At 47.1% G+C, this 25,433-nt stretch overlaps 9 protein-coding genes; 4 read left to right on the forward strand and 5 right to left on the reverse strand.

Moving 5' to 3' along the window:
- Positions 1-73: 73 nt before the first annotated feature.
- FFUJ_13352 (related to NOP16 constituent of 66S pre-ribosomal particles) lies at positions 74-773 on the forward strand (the record flags this gene model as incomplete). XM_023576028.1 has 2 exons in its annotated part: positions 74-189; positions 242-773. 2 exons carry the CDS (start codon positions 74-76, stop codon positions 771-773), a joined length of 648 nt encoding a protein of 215 aa, XP_023429244.1.
- A 501-nt stretch (positions 774-1,274) lies between these two features.
- Positions 1,275-2,231, reverse strand: FFUJ_13353 (uncharacterized protein; the record flags this gene model as incomplete). XM_023576030.1 has 3 exons in its annotated part: positions 1,275-1,740; positions 1,792-2,012; positions 2,073-2,231. 3 exons carry the CDS (start codon positions 2,229-2,231, stop codon positions 1,275-1,277), a joined length of 846 nt encoding a protein of 281 aa, XP_023429245.1.
- Positions 2,232-4,350: 2,119 nt separating this feature from the next.
- FFUJ_13354 (uncharacterized protein) lies at positions 4,351-5,547 on the forward strand (the record flags this gene model as incomplete). Its single annotated transcript, XM_023576031.1, has 1 exon — positions 4,351-5,547. The coding sequence occupies one exon, from the start codon at positions 4,351-4,353 to the stop codon at positions 5,545-5,547; it is 1,197 nt and encodes a 398-aa protein (XP_023429605.1).
- Positions 5,548-6,331: 784 nt separating this feature from the next.
- On the forward strand, positions 6,332-9,262 carry FFUJ_13355 (retrotransposon HobS hobase; the record flags this gene model as incomplete). Its single annotated transcript, XM_023576032.1, has 1 exon — positions 6,332-9,262. One exon carries the CDS (start codon positions 6,332-6,334, stop codon positions 9,260-9,262), a length of 2,931 nt encoding a protein of 976 aa, XP_023429606.1.
- Positions 9,263-9,417: 155 nt separating this feature from the next.
- On the reverse strand, positions 9,418-10,323 carry FFUJ_13356 (uncharacterized protein; the record flags this gene model as incomplete). XM_023576033.1 has 3 exons in its annotated part: positions 9,418-9,756; positions 9,807-9,968; positions 10,120-10,323. The coding sequence occupies 3 exons, from the start codon at positions 10,321-10,323 to the stop codon at positions 9,418-9,420; spliced, it is 705 nt and encodes a 234-aa protein (XP_023429246.1).
- Positions 10,324-13,670: 3,347 nt separating this feature from the next.
- On the reverse strand, positions 13,671-14,432 carry FFUJ_13357 (uncharacterized protein; the record flags this gene model as incomplete). Its single annotated transcript, XM_023576034.1, has 1 exon — positions 13,671-14,432. The coding sequence occupies one exon, from the start codon at positions 14,430-14,432 to the stop codon at positions 13,671-13,673; it is 762 nt and encodes a 253-aa protein (XP_023429247.1).
- Positions 14,433-17,667: 3,235 nt separating this feature from the next.
- Positions 17,668-19,434, reverse strand: FFUJ_13358 (related to multidrug resistance protein fnx1; the record flags this gene model as incomplete). XM_023576035.1 has 2 exons in its annotated part: positions 17,668-17,978; positions 18,030-19,434. The coding sequence occupies 2 exons, from the start codon at positions 19,432-19,434 to the stop codon at positions 17,668-17,670; spliced, it is 1,716 nt and encodes a 571-aa protein (XP_023429248.1).
- Positions 19,435-20,346: 912 nt separating this feature from the next.
- FFUJ_13359 (related to dihydrodipicolinate synthase) lies at positions 20,347-21,339 on the reverse strand (the record flags this gene model as incomplete). Its single annotated transcript, XM_023576036.1, has 1 exon — positions 20,347-21,339. The coding sequence occupies one exon, from the start codon at positions 21,337-21,339 to the stop codon at positions 20,347-20,349; it is 993 nt and encodes a 330-aa protein (XP_023429249.1).
- A 2,480-nt stretch (positions 21,340-23,819) lies between these two features.
- On the forward strand, positions 23,820-25,187 carry FFUJ_13360 (probable NAD binding Rossmann fold oxidoreductase; the record flags this gene model as incomplete). XM_023576037.1 has 3 exons in its annotated part: positions 23,820-23,843; positions 23,911-24,073; positions 24,124-25,187. 3 exons carry the CDS (start codon positions 23,820-23,822, stop codon positions 25,185-25,187), a joined length of 1,251 nt encoding a protein of 416 aa, XP_023429250.1.
- Positions 25,188-25,433: the final 246 nt, after the last annotated feature.

Genomic DNA, 25,433 nt, shown 5'->3' on the forward strand with positions numbered 1-25,433 from the left:
GGCATTTTTTGGACGTCTTAACCGTCTTGAATTATTGACATCTCAACAAGCACAAGACTTCACATTATCAACCATGGGTCGCGAACTCCAAAAGAAGAAGGCCCGCTCAGGCCGCCAGCCCATTCGTCAACTTAACAGATCCAAGAAGATCCTTAACCCCCGAGGCAACGATGCCATTGCAAAGAACTGGTATGGACAATCTCCGAGCCACGGACGAAAGCGCAAAGCTAACTTCCTAAAGGAACAAGAAGGAGACTCTTTCTCAAAACTATCGTCGTCTCGGTCTCGTAGCGCGTCTCAAGGCTCCGACCGGTGGAACAGAGAAGAAGCTTGGCGCAACCACAACCCGCGCATACCCCAACGATCCCTTCTCTATCGCCACCATGGAGAACGCCATTGTATCAGAGGCACGTGTCGAGCGCGATGCTGATGGAAAGATTATCCGTATTCTCGGCGAGGCCAAGCCCAACCCGCTTAACGATCCTCTGAACGAACTCGACAACGACAGTGACGCTGAGCCTGCCGAGGAGTGGGGTGGCATTGAGGACGACGCTGATGCGACCGATGTTGTCAAGACTCTCTTGGAGCAGAGCAAACAGCCTGATCTTCCCAAGAAGAGACACCAGAGTACCCGGGAGAAGGAATGGTTGGAGAAGCTCGTAGCCAAGTATGGCGACGATACAGCGGCCATGGCCAGGGACCGAAAGTTGAACCCCATGCAACAGACCGCAGCTGATATCGCCAAGCGAATCCGCAAGATGAACAAGGAGTAGAAGCGGGATATGCGAAAGAAGAGCAGGGCTTTAGGAGTGAATAGGATGGAGTCACTAAATCATCAAGTATGGAGCATCAAAACTGGCTTAAGAACAGAAGGCGTTGGGAGTTGGATTCGAGCATCTTAAAATATAAGACGCCGTATACTTTTCATTTCACACGGCCAAACTTTTATACTGTCCAAAACATAGAGTAACCACAAGCATGAGAGAATCCAAAGTGCCTTATATATATGTGTATGTGAGTGCATGGGTGCAACATCTAAGTTAGAGACTATACGCAGCCAAAGGTCTCATCCATCTCCCTAAGTTGTCTCCGCGAAAGTCATGACGCCCTTAAACGCCCCTCCTCGACCAGAGGCGTTATCTACCGTACAAAACATGTGATCCCCGCATCCCAGACGCAGTATCCCAGGCTATTCCACACCCAATCAAAATGAACACCGTTGCATAAAAAAGAGACCGATATATCCTTTCTTTCATTTATCACGCTGTTGCTACCTAGTGCCCCCTATCGTAGTTGCCAGCGGGGAACTGTGCGGGGACATCCTCATAAGGATGACCACCTGTTGGGTTGGCGTAGCTGGCGGGCATTGATGGAGGAGCACCGCCGGAGTGGTACTCAGTGTCATTTTCGAAGAGGGTGTTGTTTCGAGGGGGGAGGGCACCGAAACGATCGGGATCCTCGTCGTCGGCGCTATAGGGGTTAGCATCACCATAGCGGGAGTGACTGTTGTAGCTGTTGTTGTTGTAGCCTCCGCCGTAGGCACTGCCTGATGGTTCGTGATCGTCCATATCGACTCGCTCGTAAGCCTCATCGCCGTGAGGAGCCATGGAGAAAGCAGCCTTGTCAGGGTCGATGTTGTCGCTGCCCATCTGGCGATTGTCGTAACCTGGCAGGATGTTGTGGTTGTTATAGTAGTTGAGGGTAAATGCGGAAACAAAGGTTGAACCGGCAAAGAGGAGACTACAGAGGAGATCAGTAAAAATCGAGTAGAGATCGAGTCGCAGCACATACGTTACCAGAACACCGCAACCGACAACACCCTTGCTGATGCCGCATGCCTTTCCGCATTGACCAGCGGCATTGTACGCAGCCTGAGTAGCAAAGGCAGATAGCCACATGATTGTGAAAGCAGCGTCAACGGCAAGCATGGCATGTGGTTGAGCAAAGCGACGAGTGCGGCCCCATCGGGGAGTCATGATGAGGAAGATCCATGCTGGGACAGAAAGGAAACACTGCAGCTATCGTTAGCTCCCCATACACGTTGTGAAATAGCCGCCGAAATGTTGACATACCACTGCGAATGTCCAGCCATTCCTTCCAGTGACCTCTGCATCCTTTGCATTGAAAACACCAATCTGCAAACACCATGCGACCAGGGATATGATGATCTGGAAAGAGTGAAGGCCCAGTTTCAGGTTGGGTACGATGTCGGGGTCGATTTCAAACCGCATATTGGAGGTTGACGTGAAGAATTTCGAGATATATAGGAGAGAAGATGGGGGCAAGATTCGAGAAAGCAATCTGGTCGTTGATAAAGCCAAAAAAAAAATCAGGCTGCGAAAGTATGTATGTGTCTTGCTTGTTGGCTTTTCAGCTGAAATCGTAATGGCTTAGGTCGTCTCAAGCCAAGATGAATCGGATCGTCGTCAATGCCTCTGAAGAGATAACCTCGCTAGTATCTATCAGGTGAAAATGCAAGCAAAAAACACAAACAAAGAGCGTTATCGTTATTTGAGGATGTATGTATGTATAGGATCGATGTTGTTTTGTGTTGACAAAGGGTCAAGTCGTTAGTCTAGTGGACGTTTGGGATGAGTGCGAATTAAGTTCAATGGCCTACTTGGAAACCGAACCCTGACGAAACAGGTTCCAGCTTCTACTCAGGTTCCCTGGCCAGCAGGACCTCCTCCAGCATGACGCCCGCCTAGGCCGGGGCAGGCCTGATCCTAAGCCTAAGCCTAAGCCTCCACTGGCTGGCCACGCGTTGCTACAGTGGGCCGGCGAAAGTTCCGATACATTCCCGGTCTAACCCCGCTTTTAATAAAACATTAATATTAATACTATAACTTTATTGCATTATTTAAATAGATTAAAATGCCTTAATAAAGGCAAAAAGTATATTATTCTCTTTATAAAAGAATAAGGTTTATAATAATATATAAATTAGAAGTTTAGGTTAAAGATATTATAGATAGTATAGGGCTAAGTTATTATATAATATATAGGATTATTTAATATAGTTAAGCCTAAAAGTTATATAAAGATAAACTATATTTTAGTAGGCCTTTAATGCTATTAAATTAAAATAAAAGTTATATTAAAATACTTATTAAGAATAACTCTTTTATTTTATATAAAGATATTATAAATTAAATATAGCTAAAGGTATTATTAAAAATAATTTATTACTGGCTTATTAATAAAAAGATATAATATAGATTTATACTTTAATGCCTATTTCTTATTAAAGAAGCTATTTAATTAAGGAAATCTTTTATAAATAAATACTATTATAAAGATAAGTTATTTTAGTATAATTAGTAATTTTTTAATAAAGTTATAATTAACTATATAGATAGTAATTATATTAAGTAGTTATTTTATTAAGCTATAAGTCTAAAGACTTCTTTTTTAAAAGCTTTTTTTAATAATACTATAAGGTAAGAGACTTTATAAAGATAAAGTCTAAGCCTATAGATAGCTTATAAGATATTTATAAATATTTTATAGTATAATTAATTATAATAAATTATTTATAGTTATCCCTCTTTTAGGGGATTTTAAATTTAAAAGAGAGAAAGTAATAAGTTAATATATTCTATTCTATCTATAGTCTTATTTTCCTAACTTTATTAAAAAAGAAGAGACTTTTTAGTATAATAATGCCTATATATTTATTTATTAAAAAGTTTAAAATTGGCTTTATCTTTAGGTAAAAAAAAGAGAAGTCTTTCTTATTAACTGGCCTTTATATAGTCTTAACTTTAGCCTTATTAAAAACCTCTAGAAAGTCTTTAAGGAGAGGATATATAAAATATATCCTAAAATTACTATTTATTTAAAGTCTATTAAGGCAATTAGCCAGCTAATTATAGCTATAAAGGAGTTATAAATTAAGATTAAAGATAATATAGTTAAAAATATAATAAAATTAATACCTAACTAACTAAATAAATATTATTATATAAATAGCTATTATATTAAGTATTAAGCTATATAGCTAGAATCTCCTTTTAATTCTTTATAGATTTATATATATATTATTATAATTAAATAAATATTGCCTAATTAATTATAGAGTAAAATGGCAAAGTATAATTAAGGTAGTTAGGGTATAATCAGGATGTATTAGAACTTTTGTCAGATTGGGAGAATGAAATGATCGCTTGTATCTAGGTAAAACCTCGGCAAGATGCCGGAAGTTGAGGGATTTAGATACAGAATTTCCCCTCTTCTAGAAGAAGGACAATACACAAGCTTTCCAACAATTAAGAGTCTCATTCGCAAGAAAAACTACTATAAGTGTAACCGAGAAGGAAAGCCTAGTGCTCGCCGAAGACATTCAGAACGATGACCAATCAGACGATCAGGCTTGAATCCAGCAACGAGTGGATCAGCTGGTACAAGGCCCTAAAGGTCAAATCAAAGAATGAGGATCTATGGGCCTACATCGACCCAACGGCATCCAATAAGCCCACCCTTAAGGTGGTCGCACCCGTACCCCCCGATATATCGGCGGTAGGACGGCGAAGCGCTACAGCCGCCAGAGCGGCAACTACCATAGAAGCATCATCTTCATCAACACAAGAGACAGCCACGCAGGAAGTCGATCCCCCTGTTGTCGAACCAGACGGAAACCATACCGAATACGAAATACAGACTCAACAAATACCGTATCTTACGGAGAAAGATCACCGAACGGTCGCCACGATGAGGGCGACATACGAGACATATCTGAAGAACTATAAGGACTTAAAGAGGAGGACATCTATTATTCAAGATTGGGTGCTAGATACAGTAGATGAAGGGATTGCGAGGCACCATTTTTCAGAAGATGATACTCTAGCGGAATGGGTTCAGTCTCTCCATGATGAGTTCTCCTTAACGCAAACAGAGCGGAAGCAGGAGGCTCGCCGAGCATACAGAGAAGTCTTGGCGAAACCCATACGCCGTAGATACACAACCTATAAAGGAGCGAGTGACTGGCTTAAGCGATGGAGGACCTCAATCAATGAAGCCCGAGATGTAGGCCTGCAAGAGGCTGAAGAGGCAGATCAGTGGTTTCCTGATCTTATTACGGCTTTAAGGTCAACCCCACTAGAGTCGTGGGCAAACGCCTACAGTGTCACCCAAATGAATCATGTTCGGTCCAACACCCTATCCATCGGCGTGGTAGCGGCGGATATTCGGCTAGCACTAGCGTCACAGCCAGATACGCAGAGAGCTAAAGTAAGCCATGGAGCCTTCCTAGTTGAACGAGGGGAAGAGGCTGGAGAAGACCAAGATACCCCGAGGAAGCCCAGGCAAAAGGAGCGGAAAGGAAAGAAGCGTCCTCGCCAAGGACCCGGCGAAGATAAGGCAGGAAGATGTGAAGCATGCGGACTGAGGCATACCTTATCAAACTGCTTTTATGCTTTCCCTGAGAAGGCCTATACTGGGTTCAAACCAGTACAGGCTCTCGCCGACCAGGCGCAGAGAAGGATAGAAGAAAACAAGGAAGGTATAGCTGATCGAATCAGGAAGCTGAAACTAGAAGGATCAGCCTGACTACATCCAGTCGGCTCCGCTTGGCCGAGCGCAGGCCTAACGGTAGCCGACCGTTACCCCCTGAATGAAAGTGTATTATTAGATTCAGGAGCAACTATACATATATTCAGGGACACAAAGCGAATGAAGAACCTTAGGGCAGCAGCCCTTGGGGACTTCTTTTGGTCAGGAGTAACACAGGTCCCAATAGAGGGATACGGTGAAGCGCAAATCAAACTCGAGTCAAGCGACGGCACGCCGAGAACACTGCGACTCTATGATGTGGCCTTGTGCACTACATTAGCCACAAACCTAGTGTCATTTACTAAGCTAAGAAAACGAGGAATTTGGTGGGATACAAGCCCAGGAAACAATTGTCTACGGCGTTCAGATGGAAGCAAACTCGGCGAGGTCTCGGAGATCGGAGGGCAACAAGTGCTCGAATATGAGCATTCTCCCCAAGACCCAGAACCAACACAAGCTGGACTAGCAGTAAACACGCTTCCTATCCCTCCAAAACGGCGCACATATACAACGTGGACCAAGAGAAAGCCGTTAAGAGGTAACACCTTAATATGGCACCTAAGGTTAGGCCACCCAGGGCCGGAGGCTCTCCGATGCCTAGCCACGTCTGCAAGAGGAGTACGGATAAAGTCAGAGATTCCAACAGGAATACAGCGAATAACCACAGTTAACTGTGACGCATGTGGAGTGGCGAAAGCTCGCCGACTGGTACGCCGCGCTCCTCGAGAGTCGGTTCAAGTTGCAAGTCCAGGAGATCGAATAGCCATAGACTTTCCACCCCATGTCACCAGGATATGCAGGCTATAGTTCGGTATGGATGTTCACAGACAGAGCATCAGGGTTTACCTGGGACTATTATGCAACCGATCGGACAACCCCCGCCATCCTCTCGGCGCTAAAAGGCTTCTTAAATATGATGGAAGTACAGTACTCCAAGAAAGTGAAGGTGATCGAATGCGACAATGAGATCACGACGACCCATCCACGAGTGTACGCCGAGATAGTTCAGCAAGGAATACGATGTGAACCATCTGCTCCAAACACACAGGCTCAGAATGGTGGTGCGGAAAGAGTAGCTGCAGTTATTATCCAGAAAAGCAGGGCAATGAGGGCAGGTGCAAAAATTCCGGAATACCTCTGGCCTGAATCAATAAAGGCAGCCACCTATCTCTACAACCGTACGCCGTCGGTTCGGAAACAGCACAAGTCACCGTATGAGATATTCCACTTGGAGTGCGTAGCCGAGCAGTCGGCGAAACCAGACCTATCACACCTCAGAGCATACGGATGTAAAGCGTTTGCACTAACAAAGGATGCACAACTGCAACGCAACAGATTGCATCGTCAAACCCCTAGAGGATGGATTGGATACCTAGTAGGATATACATCAAGTAATTCCTACAGGATCTGGAACCCGTTGAACAAGGAGGTATTCTCAACGCGGGATGTTACCTTCAATGAACACCAGTGCTTCGACGGAAACACGGCGACCCTTCGAGATGACCTACGGGCCGAAGACCTAGCGGCGATAGAGAAACGAATCAAGGAACTAATCTCACTTCAGCAAACTCAGCCTAATCCATGGCAGAGGCATCTGGCAAATGAAGAACCAGATGAAATTACTGACGAAAATGTAGAATTTATAAGCCCTGAAGCCGACAACTCGGTGAAGACAGGCGAGGAATCGGAACCATACACCCAGTTCAGATTCGAGCTATTACCAACACCCCCGGAATCACCCCCATCGGGTTTCTTCCATGCAATAGAAGATGACCTGAAGGTGAAGAGGGGTGGTGAGCCAGTAAGTAGAACCCTCGCCGAGATGCAAGCGAGAAATCGTATTCCATTCAATGCAGCGTTCCTGGCAGGGACGCTGCAGCACAAAATATATGTGGGCACCCGACGGAAGACCCAAGGTCGCAAGAGTCAAGAGAGTCTGGCCAGCTCCGAGAACTCGCCGGAGGGAGGGAGCTTACCTCAGCCTCTAAACCAATCCAGTGCGGGAAAGCGGGAGGCCCAAAGGGATAGGATAAGCTCTGCACTGGGCGAGGAAAAGGGGCCCTATGTCGGTACACATTGGAAGCTCCTAGAGAGGCTCCCTAGCTCACATACTAACATAAAGAGTCATCCGTACCGGGATGCAATCCAGAAGGCAGAAGAAGCTCATTTGGAGAGCCACAAACTCTCTCAATCGTGGATAGAAGTAGCCAAGACCACGGCGAAGGGTCACCGAATACTCGGATGTCACTGGGTGTATGTCTACAAGTTAGATAAACACGGAAGATTCCTAAAAATCAAGGCGAGATTGGTGGTCCGGGGAGACCAACAGGCGAAGGATGGCCGAGACACATACGCAGCTACACTGGCCGGAATGTCTTTCAGGGTTCTAATGGCAATTGCGACCAGATTTGACTACGAGATGCTCCAGTATGATGCAGTCAATGCATTCGTACAATCAACATTAGATGAAGACATATACATGGAAATGCCGATGGGTTACCGAAAACCCGGCGTGGTCCTCAAGCTACAAAAGGCATTGTATGGACTCCGAAGGTCACCTCTCTTATGGCAAAAACACTTTGAGAAAGGTCTATTACACACGGGATTTCGCCGAGTACTCGGCGAGGACTGTTGTTGGGTCCAAGGCGATATAGTATTTTTCTTCTATGTGGATGACTGCGTCCTCTGCTACCCGAAGGAACAAGAAGAAAAGGCAAAAGATCTAATGAAGAAGTTGCAAGAGATATATCATATCGAAGGAGGCAAGACCCTACAATGGTTCTTAGGCATTGAGGTCGTAAGGGACAGACCGAACCGTCGCCTATGGCTCTCCCAAGCTGTATACATCGACAAAATGCGACGATTACTTCCAGACCCCCTACCGAGATACAGAGCAGTCGTCCCGATGGCACAAGAAGAGTTATTACCACATACCGAATCATCAAGCCCAAAAAGCATAAATAGTTACCAACGGAAAGTAGGTACTATTATGTATGCCGCGGTGATGACTCGCCCAGACGTCGCCTTTGCAGCTAGCCGATTAGCAAGATTTAACCAAAACCCGGGACCACAACATCATGAAGCGGCAGACAGAGCACTATGGTATCTTACCCAAACCAAGGACTTAGCCCTTCAATTCGGAAGTGATGACAACTCTTTGGTTGATGGGTTACTGGTAGCCTCAGATGCAAGCTTCGCCGACAACTCGGTGGACCGTCGAAGCTCACAGGCCTTTGCTATGCAACTGTTTGGAGGAGTAATAAGCTGGCGAGCAAATAAGCAAGATACTGTAACCACATCTACTACCGAGGCGGAATTACTTGCCCTATCACAAGCAGCCAAAGAGGCTATCTTTGCAAGCCGGCTTATATCCTCATTGCAAGTCAATCTGGAAGATAAGATCCCTCGGCGAGGCCCCGCCAAGCCACCGAAGGTGACTATCCAATGCGATAACTTACAAACTATTCGACTAGTCAAGGAGGAATTGGTCAAGCTGCGCACAAAGCTACGACATGTACAGATCTACAACCATTGGCTAAGACAAGAAGTAGCAAATGGGACAGTAGATGTGATATATACCCCATCAACTCAGCTAATAGCTGACGGCCTGACTAAGAACCTTACCAGTGAGAAATTCCAAAATTTTCTCAAGCAACTAGGGCTCGCCGAGATCACAGCGATTAGACGGCAGACAGAAATCATTTCAGATTAGGTCACGCAACGGAATGGATGCCCAAAAGATTTGGTTCAGATTCATCACCCCCGAAAAACCACTAAAGTACAGAAGGGGCGAAGCCCCGGCGAACGCTCGCGCAACCAACGCCAACCACACGACAAAGACCAGAGAACCAAAAACCCCCAGCCAAATTACTCAGGGGTGCGGGGAGGCTCGGCGGCGCCTCGGCGACGGGCAGGAGTAGACTGGCCGGGACGACTGACAGGAGCAACGCCAGCAAAAGCGACTGGAACGTCAGGAACGGGGTTATCCGAATGCTCGTCGAGCAGAGCACGAAGAGCCGGCTTGGCTTCGAATGCAGACGGGAGTTCATCGCAGGTCCCCTCGCCCTCAACAGGGACATCCTCGCAGGTATCTAGGCGAAGGATCGCCGAACGAAGGCGGGTTGCGGCAGAGACATTGCGGGCGTAGAGGGGCATCGCAGAGGCAACCCGAGCGGACACTTCCTCAGGAGTAAGTTCGACACCACCCTAGAAACAGGTTAGCCGAGAAGTCGGAGAAGCCTCGACGAAAAACATACGGAAATAAGGCACTGGAGTGCCTGAAGGTCCCGAAGGGACGCAATGTCTTGGGACTGAATTGTAGCAGCCAGAGTGCTGCCACCACCAGAGGCAGGGTTGTGCGTACGGTCGGCGACTACTCGCCAAGCCGCGCCGCAAGACTCGATCGCAGCACAGGCCCGCTAGACCTGAGTAGGATCAAGTTCCTCATCGGCGAAACGATCCTGGAGGCGCTCGATCGCCAGGTAGTAAGCCTGGACTGCGCCGAAGTACTCACGAGGAACCGGCGAAATGTCAGCGAAGACCTAGCAATCGAGGTAGAGAAATACATACAGAGCCGCACTTCTTTCGGTCGTCAGCACAGAAAACACAACACTCCGGCGAGGGGCCGGCGCAGCATCGGAGAGAGAGATCGCGGTGGATGTTGCAGACGCAGTAAAAACATGGGATCTCGCCGGGGGACTGGTTGATCAGCTGAACCTCCGGATCGTAGACGAACTCTCGGAGAACGTTCGCATAGGAGTTGATACGGGACATAGTGACGAAACTATTGGAAATTGCGACTGGAGAATTTCAAAGACGAGTAGACGAGATGTCGACGAGAGCTTGCCGAAGACCAACAATTTTGGCGGGGCAGAAAAATACAAATACCAAAATCTGGTTACCAAGACAACACAAGCACAGACCACCCTACGACAGTCTACCGATGTCTCGCCGAAGCAACACAACACAATACTCAAATCTTCAAGACCAGCGTATCACTATTAGAATTGTTATACACTGAAGAGGGGTGTCAGATTGGGAGAATGAAATGATCGCTTGTATCTAGGTAAAACCTCGGCAAGATGCCGGAAGTTGAGGGATTTAGATACAGAATTTCCCCTCTTCTAGAAGAAGGACAATACACAAGCTTTCCAACAACTTTTATCTATATACTGTAGATGCAACAGCGCTGCAGTGACAGGGCTGCCTTCGATATGGCTATGTGGCTTTGTATTTTCCCTCTCATGGAATCAATAACTTGAGTCGTCCTCTAGATTATCGACTAATTCATGGACCATGTCAGCACTAAATCCAGGGGCTCAATACCCCTAAGACTCGACAAGTTCTGCGTTACCGTCAAAGATGCCTCGTGGAATTTGCGGTATGCCCACCTCAAGGACTCGCCAAGGCATTACAGACACACACACACATTACCATCCAATGCCACAGCTGCGCCACTGGAGAAGAATCTAGGGGACCACAGTGAACAGAGGTCAACACCAATTAAACGCACTGGATTCCGAAATCTGCATAGCGGTATCTAAATTTATGCTTCAGCTGAGTGACAGGCCTCGGCAGTTTCATCATCATTCCGACTTTTATATAATATCCATCCGAAGCCCTCTGTGTGATGACCTTGGGCTTGAGTGGCCGGTGTTGCTAACGGCTATAAAACCTAACGGTTGTCAATTCATTGTCAATTCAACTGATGGATCGGATCTGCACGAGGACACCAAAAATGAACTGACGCCACGATCATTACGCAGCTTTGTTGACTTTCATGACGTTGTTTATCCGGATCCTACGGATGCTTTGCTGTTGTTGCATAAAGTTGCTCGGCAGATGCATCTTGAACACGAACTGAATGTGACTCTTTACTCATTGGACTCGCATGATACGGCATGAATTGACTTGACGATAAGACACAACGCAAATTTTGACTCTGATCAACGTGTCACTGATAAAATGTCGCAATTACAGTACGCGACAGGAGTCACAGCGGATCCTAACGGGGCCCAAGTCCAACCTAATCTGCCTGTGAAACGGTCACATCAACAAGGGTCTATTACCTCCGCCTATCATTTTCCACTGGCATGTATCGACATGGGAATAGCTTCGGTTTTGCCATTTCTGTAAAATGAAGAATAAAAAATCTCGATCTACCATTTTGGAGTAGTTCTTTGTGGATAGATCAATAAAAGAAACTGTACGGATACTTATATCTCACACAATTGCGAGCAATGTTTCATACAGGACCCTGGCTTGGTCTGATGAGTAGTGACTCGAATTAAGCACTGGAAAATTACAGTCCTTGAGGATCCGCGCGGTAATATTACTCCGTCTCCAGAACTCGTTCCTCAAATTTGAAATGCAAGGTTACCTTCTCCTTGTCTCTGCACTCGCATCAGTACTGAATCTCATATATCATCTAGAGAGGACAAATGTAGGGTTGACTCCTGAAACTTCGCGTTCTCCTTGAGAAAGCTCGCAGTTCAGACCACTGTTTCCGTGATATACCAGAAGTTGTTCCCAGGTTCTCTGTCTCTCAGCTCATCTCGGCCATATGATTATCAATCGCGGAATGTTTAAAGATAAAAGAGTAGCCTTACCGTCAGACAAGTGGTACTGGACCTGTATCGTATTTCTGCCACAGGAAACAAGACCGTGGTAACTCTGCTATTGATATGACCCTCCAGTTCGTGGTCTACCGACCCTTGAGCACAAAAGAGTGTGTCAATCTACATGCAATAAAAGCGACGCATGCCTCACAAAGGAAACCGATACACAAGAATGAGGCACAGAATCCATGCCAGTAAAGAGCAGATTTTATGACTTGAACGTCACCAGTATCAGAATCTCCATGACAAAAATCTGCTGCCACTGCGGTGAAGAAACGTCACTTTACCAAATTTAAGAGTTGACATGTCTGCGGCATTTGCTATATGCTCAGTAGCATGAGCATCACTTATTGCTCATGTGCCCACCTGATCTTGAGAATTCTGCGGCCTTCGGCCTTCCACGAGAAGCCCGCTTGCTCCCTCATTCCCAAGAAGCTCGACTACAAAATACTAAGGAGGGGGCGTTGTTGGCGAATACGATTTCAGCCAGGAGTGTGTATGCTCGCATTTCCGCTCGAACTTGGCTATGCCTGAAACATCGCATCCCAGGAAGAGGCCTCTATCATGAGTTCATATGATCGATCCGTAGTTAGTCACTTGACTTATCTTTGACGCCATATTGTTGAGAGCGAGATGGGCCTCAAGTGTATTAAAAAGATGACCCAACTTGCAGATCTTAACAAAGAGGAAGAAGATATGCTTAAGGTGTCCCGGGGTATACTATGTCTCTTCAAAGCCATATGCTATCCCTGGAGTGTCTAGCTTACCAGTTCAATTTGGTGATTCAAGTATCTTTAATATCATATATTTGACGTCACCTTTCATCAACTTGTCTCTCGAATGCCCTCGTGTGTCTTGGACTACCTAACCTACAAACGGATGATAAGTCCACCAAAGAATAGACATTACCAAACTCAACAATCCCTCAGAAGAAGGTTTTCTGGATCTGGCACGAGGTTGACTTTTGAACTTCTGTGTAAGCATCCCAGAAGAGTCTCCAGTCTCCAATGGGAGTGAGACTTTGAGGCTTTTCTCCGTGTGTACATGGCGTATTCGCACTGAAGTTTATCAGATCTGCATCACATTACCAAAAGCCTTCACGCCAAGCTCAGTATGGGAATGGGTTCAGGGCAGGGAGTCCGTCATAACCTAATCGGAAAGAAACATATCACATTCTCTCCGATGTGCTCGATCCCATCTGACCAAGGCACACCAACTGTGTTAAGCCTTCTTCCAACATCACAAGTTTATCCTGAGTTTATATTTAATTCTGATTTATTGGGGGGTATCTAGCTAATATTTTGACTATTCTACTTTCTTCCAAATGGCGTCTTGTACGCTTTGGTGGTATCCTGTTCTCCCACAGTTGGCCGTGGTAATCATTATTAAATGGATAAAAGAAACGTTTCCGAATATGGATGAGTTATGCAACGCCGGCGCTGAATGCATTCCTGAACATCTCCCTCATTTTTTTCTTCTCTTCTTGTTGTTTTATTGGCTGTTCTATAACAGAAGTGCGATAGGCACAAGCACAGCTATAGCAACGCCGGCTGGTGGATGTTTACTAGCTGCTGCACCATCAACGTCTTTCGATGGAGCTGCTTCAGCTGCGTCGAACCGCATCTTGGCGTAGCTGTTGATATCCCTAGATGGGTTTCCAGGTCTCTTTGACCCGGTGTCTCTGGCAGCAGGGCCAGATTTGCTTGCAAGACTGAACTTGACAAAGTCAGCCTGGTCTGGTCCCTGGCCAGTGTATTGAATGGCCTTGTGCTCAAGAACAGTGTTTTCAAGAGGTCTTATATCGTTCTCGTTTGAAGGTGAATCAGTAGCTTCTGTATCAGCAACTTGAGTTCGCAATGTTGAAGGGCGCTCGAAGGCAGACTGCGCAGCTAGTGTTGCTGTAGGTACACTCTCTTGATATGGAGAGCCACCGCGCGGATATGTCATGGTTGCAGTTACTGGCTCGTCACCGCAGATACTGCAGGTCTCGACGCCAGAGGTGAAGCCGTAAGGAACAGCGGTTGGTGTAGCATCAGCTGGCATAGCAGACATGCCCCTGTAGACTTCCTTGACTTGATAAGGGAACTTGGCGATGCCTGATGGTGAAAAGACATCGAGTGTTGTGGTGTATGTATTTGTGTAGGCACAGTCCGTGCAGAGACAATCTTGACATTCAGGCATCTCAACAGTCCAGTACTTGTCAGCGCCTTGTGTTGGCTCAGCCTGACCAAAGCTGGTTTGAGTCGCACTGAAGCATTCTGTCATGGTGCGGGTTGTGTAAGTGTATCTCTGTGCAGCAGTCTGTGTAGACCACAAGGCACTGAGGAGAATAAAAAGATGCTTCATTATGAGAAAAAGAGAAACGTTTTACTTCAATGAGTGAGTGAGACAGAGAAGCATGCGTGTGAGACAGGATCTACGGTAGATATCTATTCAGGGTCTCGAGAGCGCCCGCTGTTGGTTCCTTGCAGATTTTCCCCTGCATCATGGTAACTCTATCTCATAGCCCAGATCCGGTTCAACCAACAGCATCACAATTTTGTGAATGTGAATATGACCCATCACATCGAGACCCTTCAGCCTCAGAGATCAGGGTCGGCCGCTTGGGTGAGGACAAGATCCATAAGCAGGTACACAGTGAGCCAAAATCTCCATCATGATCTACGAGATCTGGGACAAGGCGCCAAAACTCTGTTTCGGGGAGTTTGTTACATAACAGGAGGATGTCTGGGCGTATCAGGTGAAGCTATAACTACCCACAGAGCTTACAAAGCGTCAGTTCTGCCCGGATGAAGTGCTCCTGGGCAGAATCTCCCGGTTACAACTCCGGAGGATCACTGGGGACTAGACTATCTTGGCTCCCGTAACGGGCCGTAGATCGGTCAAAGGTAACGCAGTAGCATTCTTTAGTGAGCCCACCATCTTGCTATTTCCGTCAAGTGTGGCCCCTGTCAAGATTCCCACTCGGAAGCTAAAATAATGTACTCACTGAACCTGTTGCTGAATGGCCATAGCTCCTGGAACTAGCACTGAAGCATTACATGAAGCTTAGAGTTGACTCAACGGTTCTTTAGCAGAGACAGAGCACACAAGAATCTTGGCAACCTCCCAAAAGCAGAGGTTTTGTCCGACGGATTGGGACATCCAAAACAAATCATGACTTTGTAGTAGATCAGAGGCGAAACATGATATTTTTGATCAACATTGGATATAAAAAGACGATAGATAATAGTTGATCTTCATTCAAGGGACCAACAAACAGTACAGTCCAGACAACGCCTCACTCTAATACTATGCCTTCTCGCCACTCTGCCCTACAGAAACAACGCTTGAGGAAATAGCAGACGTTGTACCATCGTTGTCCGTGCTTGACTTGACTTGACCTAACTTCACTTCACTTGACTTCACGCCAGAGTCTAACCCACGAATCTCTTTCCGAATCTGGCCACCATCATCCTCCAAACAGCCTTTCAGTAGCATTTCTTAACGACACCTCTTGCACTCGAATAAACTTTACCATCAAGCGAGGTGGCTTTTCGGTGAAAGCGGCAGGCGTGGCGTTCCAGACCTCCATGTCTGAGACAGTGACTAGATCTAGACTCTCAGTTCGACGCCGCATCGAGGACGACATAATTCTACAGCAGATATTAACGTAGCTTTTGCAGCAAATTATATGCCTATAAAGTCTTCAGCTATGGACAGTGCTCAAGCCATCTTACGATATATATTCCCGTAGTCGACGGAAACTAATAGTTAGCCGGACGACCATTCAGCGCTCCAACAAGTCCGTCGGCCGCCGTCTCTGGATATCTCGTGGCCAGGCGCTCTACAGCTCTTGGCCTGAGTTATCTCCGGTTGAAATTTCCGCAAGCTTAGGAGCTTTGACCGTAGTCTTTGTTGTGAATAACTCCGAAACTATTACCAAGTCCGTTTAAGACACTGCCATATGACCCTCGAGTTGCACAACTCCAGGAATGCGACATCTCTTGAACAGCATGTTATGATAAAAATATTACTCTTGCATGATATACTCCGAGCTTAAGATTCCCTGTCGTCCAATAGGGTCGGTCATCATTTAGGTCATATCATACAAAGCTTGGCCAGAAGGAATGGTCCCCAAAAGTGACAAAGTTAATTAGTGTCTCAAAACGGTTGTTTTCTGGCTTGCCAAGCTCAACTTGTGTAACACAACGCTCCCAAAGGGGATTTTACACTACCTTGGTGTATAATCCAAGGTTTCAGGGGCGTAGTTGTCTTCACGAGTTTCCATCTGCAACTCATGAGAAGCAAGCCTACACATATTCTTATGAAGACATGACCAGACCATACCCGTTATAGCGGAGTTTATTAGCCTATTCAAATGAATACCACGATACTATCAATAGGATATTGGGCTGAGAGTGAGGTTATATCGTATCCGGAAAAGGGTGTATCGTTAACAACTTGAGCGGTCGAGATATATGCCTACGCCCTTGTCAAGACTTTTGGCTCTGCCCGTATAAGCTCCAATCACGAATCTAGACCGACCTCAAGCTGACTTCCGACCTTTTTTACCAAAGGTCTATATCTGCATTGCTTTGTGTCGATTTTATGAACATTCATAATGGTACCTCAGGGGAAACCCAGATATCATTAGTTCCCCAATCTTGAGCTGAACCAAACATTATTCATTGACTTTCAGATTAGTGACAGCCAGGTAGCCTTTTTAGGTGAGTCCTTAACAGAGAAAGTGCTTCGGTATGTGCTCAGCAATGTCGGTCGGATAATTAGAACCAGTCTTTACTCAATATTGGGGGAAAATCTGCAATAAAGGCCAAAACACTAAAATCATGGCAAGCTGTATGACATCTGCATCAAGTCTCAGGTTACTCTAGACAGGAGGGGAAATCCAGAGAAACATAAGTATGGCTTCTTCGACTGCTTTTATCTCTCGGCGTAAGCTCTGAAGTGAGTTTCGTAGAGTCAACTGAGACATTTTTGCTAGAGCTACCTATAACTTTGTCATCGCTTGACTCGGCCAGTGTGACCAGCCGTGGCTTATGAATCGAGCTAGATGTGATGGGGCTGATGAGGTGTAAACTATGTAGTAATATTTCATCTACTGAGCTATTCAGAGTTCAAGGTCGAGGTAGAAGATAAAAGGTCAGTGTTGATGGTTCTTGAAATCCAAAGACGAAGAATGCAGAGATATCGATATATTCTGAGACTCTAAGAAAGCCATTTTTCAAAAAGCGTCTAATTTAAATGGAAATTGTAGATGCCTCATCACCAGCACCGATCCCATTCGAGCACTGGCTGAAACCTTGATCCAGCACTATCAATACCCTCAACTTTTGTCACATTATCCACAAATATCCTTGATCTTCTACAGGTATACCTAGGAAGGATCTTTAACCGCTGCGTTAATCTATCCTTCCACCATTTTCAATTTCTTTTTCTTCCAACTCTTTCAAACCCATCACGATATGGTCCTCATTTCTGACTCCGCTTCAAAAAGCAATCACCGCCTCTCAAGAGTCGAATGAAGGGTGTGCTGCCTCATGAGCGAGATGCACAGTAGCCCAATGACAGCAAAGGCCAGCAGTGTAAGCCACACTCCCCTGAAGGCCTCTACAAAAGAGCTGATGACGCCGTCATACCATCCTTCAGGAAGATGCTTGATCTCATCCAAGTCATCTCTGATGCGGCGAATCTCATCTGCAGCCCCAGGCTCGGCACCGAATCTGTCCCAAAGTCTAGCTTTAAGGATGTTTTGGTACACAGCTGAGCCAATGGTAACTCCTACAGTACTACCGAGGCTGCGTGCCAGATCTAAAGCTTATTAGCAATGCGAACTCAGTAAAATACGTCTAATCAACTCACAGGTTGCAGAGGTGATGACAGCCTGCTGGGAGTGGTCAACAGCAGCAATGCATGCCAACAACGTCGTTGTGAGGGTTGCACCATATCCAGAACCGATCAAGAAGAAAGAAATTCCCATCAGCCACTTGGGACTATGCTCGTTCTGGATTGTAAGAACCACAACTCCGGCAATAAGGAAAAGCAAGCCCACTACACCTAGTTTGGTGTATTTACCAGTTCTCTTCATGATGAAGCCCGAGAGGAGAGATCCCACTGAGATACCGATCGGTGATGGGAGGATCTGGATGCCAGACTGTGTGGCACTACTGCCAAGAACCTGCAGGTATAGAGGAACATAGAAGAGCGCCCCCATTACCGCCATCGTACAGGCAAGGTTGCAGAGGCAGGCGTTCAAGACAGTCCGATCAAGAAGAAGCTTCACTGGTATGATTGGCTGGCGGGCTTTACTCTCCCAGAACAAGAATAAGCCAAATGTGATGAAAGCAAGGGGTATCGTGGTCAGCGGGAGAGGGTGAGTCCACGGCACAAGATTTCCACCTGAGTTAAGGCCCAAAAGCAGGAAGACCAAGAAAGAAGATGTCAGGAATGCCCCCATAAAGTCGATGCGTGCAAGGAACGACTTATCCGACTGCTTAGGTGGAACCCTGACCAAGAAATGAACTGCTACAGCAGAGACGAGTACTGGAGGTACTTGGATCAAGAAGGCAAGTCTCCAGCCCTGGGATGTGTGATCATTAATCAAGCCGCCAAACACACCACCTAGCATTGCACCAGATCCATAGCAGATGTTACCTAAGCCCTGGATAATGCCTCTCTTACGTAGAGGGACCAGATCTGAGCCCAGGAAGGTCGAGATGCTCATCAATCCACCACCTCCAATACCTGCGACAACACGTCCTATGATCATGGTAGTCTGATCACGAGCCAGACCACAGATTAGATTACCGGCTGCGAAGAATATATTGCTGAATACGAGGCCCGGTCCTCGGCCAAAGATATCTGTCAACCGCCCCGAAATAGGTTGGCATGCGGCATTGGAGATGAGGTAGGCAGTTGCAAGCCATGACAACAAACTGAGGGATTGGAACTCGCTCGAAATTGGTCCAGAGAGCGTCGCAATAATAGTAGAGTCGATGGCGCCCAGGAAGACTCCAATCCACGCTGTACCAAAGATGAGAACCAACCGGCCAGTTGATACCTCCTCAGCAACAACGGTTGTCTCTTCCTCTTGTCCTGCTGGTAAGCCTCGATCAGGGCCATCTCCTTGAGCTTCACTTGGTGGCTCGGCATCTTGATTCTGAGATTGACTTGTGGACTTGAGCAACGGGGTTCGTTCATCGTTGAGTGCATTCGTGCCATTTTCGGCCACGGCAGATGCTGCGCTGCCGCTGGCAGATTCACGCATCTTCACTCTCACCACGCAGTTGAGCGAAAGAGGAATCAATTGAAGAAAGATTTGGTGCGGGCGGTTAGATTAGTCTCATGTATCCCCGTGTAAGACTTATGTGAGATGGAATTGAGGATTACTGACAAAAGGGCGTTGTTGATATATCCGTGGTTACGATCGGCGACTATCGGCCTATCCGAGCAGCCGCTAGTATCAAAAAAGGGCAATCTTTCAATCGAGATAAGAAGAACCGACCAGCTCCAATTCACTAATACCCAAAGGGATGACGCGGGGATCAAGTAACCAATGACGTCTACGGTTATGTCGGGGAAGGGTTCAGGGTAGTCTACACCATGAAGGAAATTGGAAGCGAACAGGATATATGACATACCTATAGTATCTTGTTGTCATGACAGACGAAGTTGTAGTTAATAAATTAAGCAACTAAATATATTCTCATTTACTAAGAACTATTGAGACCTGTTGGAAATGGAAATCGGTACCTAGTGTCTGTACGATGGCCACTACGAAATCGACAAGACGAGCAGCCCAAAATCCGAGACCGCAATCATTCTAAGTACCAGCCAACGCAGTCATGATCGGCGAGGTCGAGATGCATCTAGGCATGACAGCAGAAAGCGCATCTTTCAAGGGTAGCATGTGATATGACGCATATTCAGGACCCATCGCTCATGAGTAGGTTTCACAATAAGACACTATGATAGCTCGGCTTAAGTCATTTGTTCATTTACATTCATAATTTTATAATCATGACCAAGCCCAGACGGTACAGGCCCATACCCAAATCAATGTCTAGTCCATTGGGCACTTTTCATCATTAAATGCAACGCTATGCAAACTCATACCCGTCCATGTCAGTGGTCTTTTCAACTAGACAAGCAAACAACAGTTTCAAACATCGACCGTGAACTATAGCGAGTTCTCAATCTCCATGAGCTCCTTGATCCCCTCAGCAATGCCCTTAGCTTGCTCCGGGGTGAGACGGGGTAGGGGTCGTCGAGGGTAGCCACCATAGCCGTAGTAGCTCTGGATAGCAGACTTGGTGCCGGCAATGGCAGCCTTGGTCAGAACCCAGTCGGCCTTAGAGAGCTTCTTCTGGAGAGCTTGAGCCTCATCCTTCTTGCCCTTAACATAGAGGTCCCAAACCTTGACGCAGGTCTTGGGCATGACATTGGCACCACCAGCAATGATGCCGCTACCGCCGCTGACCAGAGTCTGGATGGTAAAGTCGGCAATACCGCCGAAGGCAAGGTAACCAGAGCCTTCTTGGAAGGGGGTCTTGGCGTCGGTAGCGAGGGCAACCCGGGTGAGCTTACCGGTGCTTCCACAGGTAAACTTTGTGCCGACAATGTTTGGGTGCTGACCGAGCTTGATGAGGAGATCGCTGTCCATGTCAAGGCCAGCAACAGCACCAGGGTAGTTGTAGAGAATGATGGGGATGGGGCTTGCATCGGCGAGGTCGGTGAAGTAGTTGTAAATGGCATCCTCACTCATCTGGGCCTTGTAGTAAGACGGAGGGAGAACAAGAGTGGCAGCAGCGCCAACCTCAGCGGCCAGCTTGCTCAGCTCGATAGTGCCCTTGACACTGCCCTCAGTGGCTCCGAGGAAAACGGGAACGGATTGGAAACCAGCCTCATCCAGGGCCTCTCGGGTAGCCTTTGTGACGGCAATCTTCTCCTCACGTGTGCAGTGAACAGCCTCGCCATTGGAGCCCATGGCAACAAGACCGGCCAGGCCAGCTTGACCTAATCGCACGGCATGCTTCTTAATGGTGGGAATGTCGAGCTCCTCAGTCTCAGGGTCGAAGAAGGTCATGACAGGGGCGTAGATCCCGGTAGGGAGCGACTTGGGAGTAGCGGCATGGCCGTTTTGGCCGTTGGTAACACCGTTAGAAGTAGTCATGATGAGATGTCTAGTGTGCCTGGGGATGTTTGTTGGAGAATGATGGCTAGTGGAGTAGACTATGAGAGACGATAATAGATGGAGGAAGAGTAAAAGACAGACAGCAACGAAACAGGAACGGGACAGAACAGGACAAGCCGGGGTTTAAATGAAACGGAGAGGGACTTTATAGCTAGCATACCTCACTATACGGTAGCGTATAAACCTCAAGACATCATGTCGAATGGAACCGACAAATCCATTTTCGGTACCTTCGCTACGCTATCTACGCTACTGTATCCGTACCTCGCGGTAACAGTAACCAGTTTGGGGGTGGATTCGCCTCGGGAAGTCAAGTGCTCAAAGGACCGTGTGGGTATTGGCTCGATCGTCCCCCAATTGGAGTAATGCAATGTAAGTCTGGAGAAGAGAGGACCACTGAAATATCCATTTGCGATGGTAAGAGTTGCGCAACATTCGGCAGAGAGAGCTCAGAGGTGATGTGTTGGGTCTGAGACTTTGAGACTGTCATACGCCGTCACGTAATCTGGTCACACTGAGTACACCGAACAAGATGATGCAACACGATGCCATATCATGCTGCGGCTAAAGTCGACGGACAGATAGAGAAGAAAAAAACATCTGCAGGTAGTATAACCAGGCCAAGAGGATGCCAATATGACCGATTGCCTGCCTCTTCAGCTGCCGGGTGATCTGTTTGATAGGATGCGAGATCGGCACTTCCGATCAGAGCGAACCACCACCACCACCACCATGAATAAAACAACTCTCGCTCGCACTGACATCTATTGATGCACCCTCTCCCATCCATCACCAGTCTCAATGCTGGTTAGAAACAGACGAGGGGAGCCGGTTAGGCGGGACGAACAGGAGACGGAGGCTTCAAGGTCTAAGAAACCGTTGGATCGCTTGGCAAATCCATGTTCAACATCCCGCGCTGATGTCGATTAGCCGGCCGGGATATGAGCTCTTACCATAGGACCAGGTGGAGAGTCACCCTTTTGCCTTGGACCCCGAGCTGACCAAGGCTTGTATTTTGCGGCGTCACGGTGTGTAAGAGAGGCGAAGTGCATGGTTTATCGAGACTGACCGGAAGGTGACCGGGCTGTGCTTGTGCTTGTACATGTCTGTACTGTACTTGCACTGAGTGTGTGCGCTCCTGGGCTAGTTACTTACTTGGCAGTGTACTGTAAATTGTCGAGGTGAGGAATTTGGCGTTTGGTGTTGATGGGGTAAAAGTCAAAGTCTGGCTCTTAGTGGGCGGAGAATTTCTGGCGATGGTACCCCCAACGTGGCACCTGATGCCGTGTTACGTGAGGGGTCAAAGTCACGAGACTTTAAAGTTGATTGATATTGTACCTATCAATTTACTTGGAACTGGATGTGAGTAAGCTTTTTGATAGACTTTCGGCACTTGATTGCGTGACGACAATTGATATTATCAACAATCTATATACGACGCTGAAACGGTTTCGACTGATAGTTCACAAGCTGTAACTATAAACTCTGCTGCTGTGAACATCAAATCATATCACCCATGATTACCATTGCTTCCGGTCATGAGCCGGGGATTCTAGTGCCGTGGGGGTGGGGGGATATCGGCCCCTCCAAAGCACTAATTCTCTGTAGTCTGAACCCCTCTCCCCTCACTGCACCTCGCAACCCATGGCAATTTAGAGTGATGATCCTCATGGGTTTGGGGGCTGGTGGTTCTGGCTTCTAGATGCTCCATCGAACCTATGATTCCTGTGAGAAATACCTCTCTAGTCAGAATGGGAAATGAATCGATCTATCCTTCATTAATCCAATACTCTCACGAATTGCTGTCATGATAAACTATCGCCACTGTAAATTATGTACTGTGAAGATCATTCATTCTCTCCAATTTTGACGGTTTCTGTCATAGCACGAGGGGATTTCCCCGTCCCCGATGTTAGCTGTGGATGTGAGACAAACACCACCAATATGATCACTGAATCGACCGCAACAGGATACATAGCAATGGCACCATCATCTCACGGATTCAGTCTCATCTCTTCCCCTACCACTCTCTCCCCCAGATTTCTGCGAAGCTGTATCATCCCCACACTCACATGAGCACCTCAACACAAGATTTATCCGGCATCATGACTCCATATTCCCAAAGCTGTCAATCTCTCTAGCTTGAGATTGGGGGGGAATCGACGCGGGGACTCATTTTTCCTCCAATCACGTCCGGAGAGAACCCCGAACTGTCCCCCAGCTTTTGTTCCAAGCTAGCGGAGACATGAGCGAGCATTCATAAGAACACTATTCAACCTTCATGTCCATATTCTCATGATTGCACTCTAGACATCGTCTCTACAACCTCTCGCGTTTCATTTCACCTTTGTATACGTTCATACGTAATTTAGGACTCGTTTATATACCCTCATACCCTATTTTTGCTCCCATCATAGCTTCTGCCCCTCCCCCGCCTTGCCCCTCGGCATAACATCACAATGGAGCCTCTCAATGTTCTCATGGTGAGTTGATCCAAGAACAACACTCTCACACTCAATTCATGCCGCCTTACTAATACGAAACCTTTAGATTGGTACTGGAGAGTACACCACCGGTTTCGTCGGTGGCGGTGCCTCTGGCTCAGACAAGAAGGTTGGCGTGGTTGGTCTCAGTCTCTTTGATCTGCGCCGTCGCGAAAAGGTCAACAAGCTGGGCATGGTTGGCGTCAATGGCAAGAAGTTCCCTGCTATTCGTAAGTACCCCCCATGCAATATTGTCATGCTCATGACTAACTTCCCCCAGGCGAACATCTCAACAAGAATATCCAACAAGTCTACAATAACCTCGACACCTCCTTCGACTCATTCCCAGCAAACGACAAGGTCGACCCCGACGCTTACAAGACCGCCATTGACGCTCTCAAGCCTGGCGATGCCATCACAATCTTCACCCCCGACCCTACCCACTTCCCCATCGCAAAGTACGCCATTGAGCGCGGCATCCATGTCATGATCACCAAGCCCGCTGTCAAGGCCCTCGAGGAGCACCAGGAGCTGGTTGATCTCGCCCAGAAGAAGGGTGTCTACGTTTACGTTGAGCACCACAAGCGTTACGACCCTGCTTACGCTGATGCCCGCGCAAAAGCTCAGAAGCTCGGCGACTTCAACTACTTCTACAGTTACATGTCTCAGCCCAAATCACAGCTCGAGACTTTCAAGGCCTGGGCTGGAAAGGAGTCTGATATCTCTTACTACCTCAACAGCCACCACATCGATATTTGCGACTCAATGGTCCAGGAGCGCGGATATGTGCCCGTGAGCGTCAACGCCTCTTCCTCCAAGGGTGTTGCTGTTGATCTAGGCTGCGACCCCATCACCGAGGACACCATCTCGCTTCTCGTCACCTGGAACAAGAACGGCGAGCCCAGCAAGCGAGCCGTTGGTGTCTACACAGCCTCGTGGACTGCTCCTCAAAAGGCCGGTGTCCACTCGAACCAATACTTCCATTACCTCGCTGCCAACGGTGAGATCCGTGTCGACCAGGCCAAGCGTGGCTACGATGTCGCAGACGACTCTATCGGTCAATTGATGTGGTACAACCCCTTCTACATGAAGTATGCTCCTGATGAGGATGGCAACTTCGCTGGCCAGACTGGTTATGGTTACATCTCTATTGAGAAGTTCGTTGATGGTTGCAGAGCTGTCAACTCTGGCAAGCTCAAGCCTGAGGACCTTGACGCCAAGCCTCTCCCTACTCTCAAGAACACTATTGCCACAACGGCTATTCTTGAGGCTGGCCGAAGAAGTATTGATGAGAACCGAGAGGTCAAGATTGTTGTCGAGAACGGCAAGTGGAGGCTGGAGTAATGGATGAAAGGAAAGGAATAGGGGAAAGATATATACCATATGCTACGTGTAGAAATGTCTGATGGGTGACGGCCAAAAGTAATGATCAAGTCTTTTGTTATTGCAACCTTTTAAGAAGCGATCTACCGGTTCCTTAGTGAATATGATTATGCTCAGAGTCTAATGCGGGGTGGATACTAAAACACCATGCCCTTTAAACTCTTAAGCTCCACCAAAAATTCAACATCGCACCTTATATACCCTCAT

The sequence above is a fragment of the Fusarium fujikuroi genome, chromosome FFUJ_chr04, assembly GCF_900079805.1.
Source record: "Fusarium fujikuroi IMI 58289 draft genome, chromosome FFUJ_chr04".
In the NCBI taxonomy this organism is placed as follows: Eukaryota; Fungi; Ascomycota; class Sordariomycetes; order Hypocreales; family Nectriaceae; genus Fusarium; species Fusarium fujikuroi.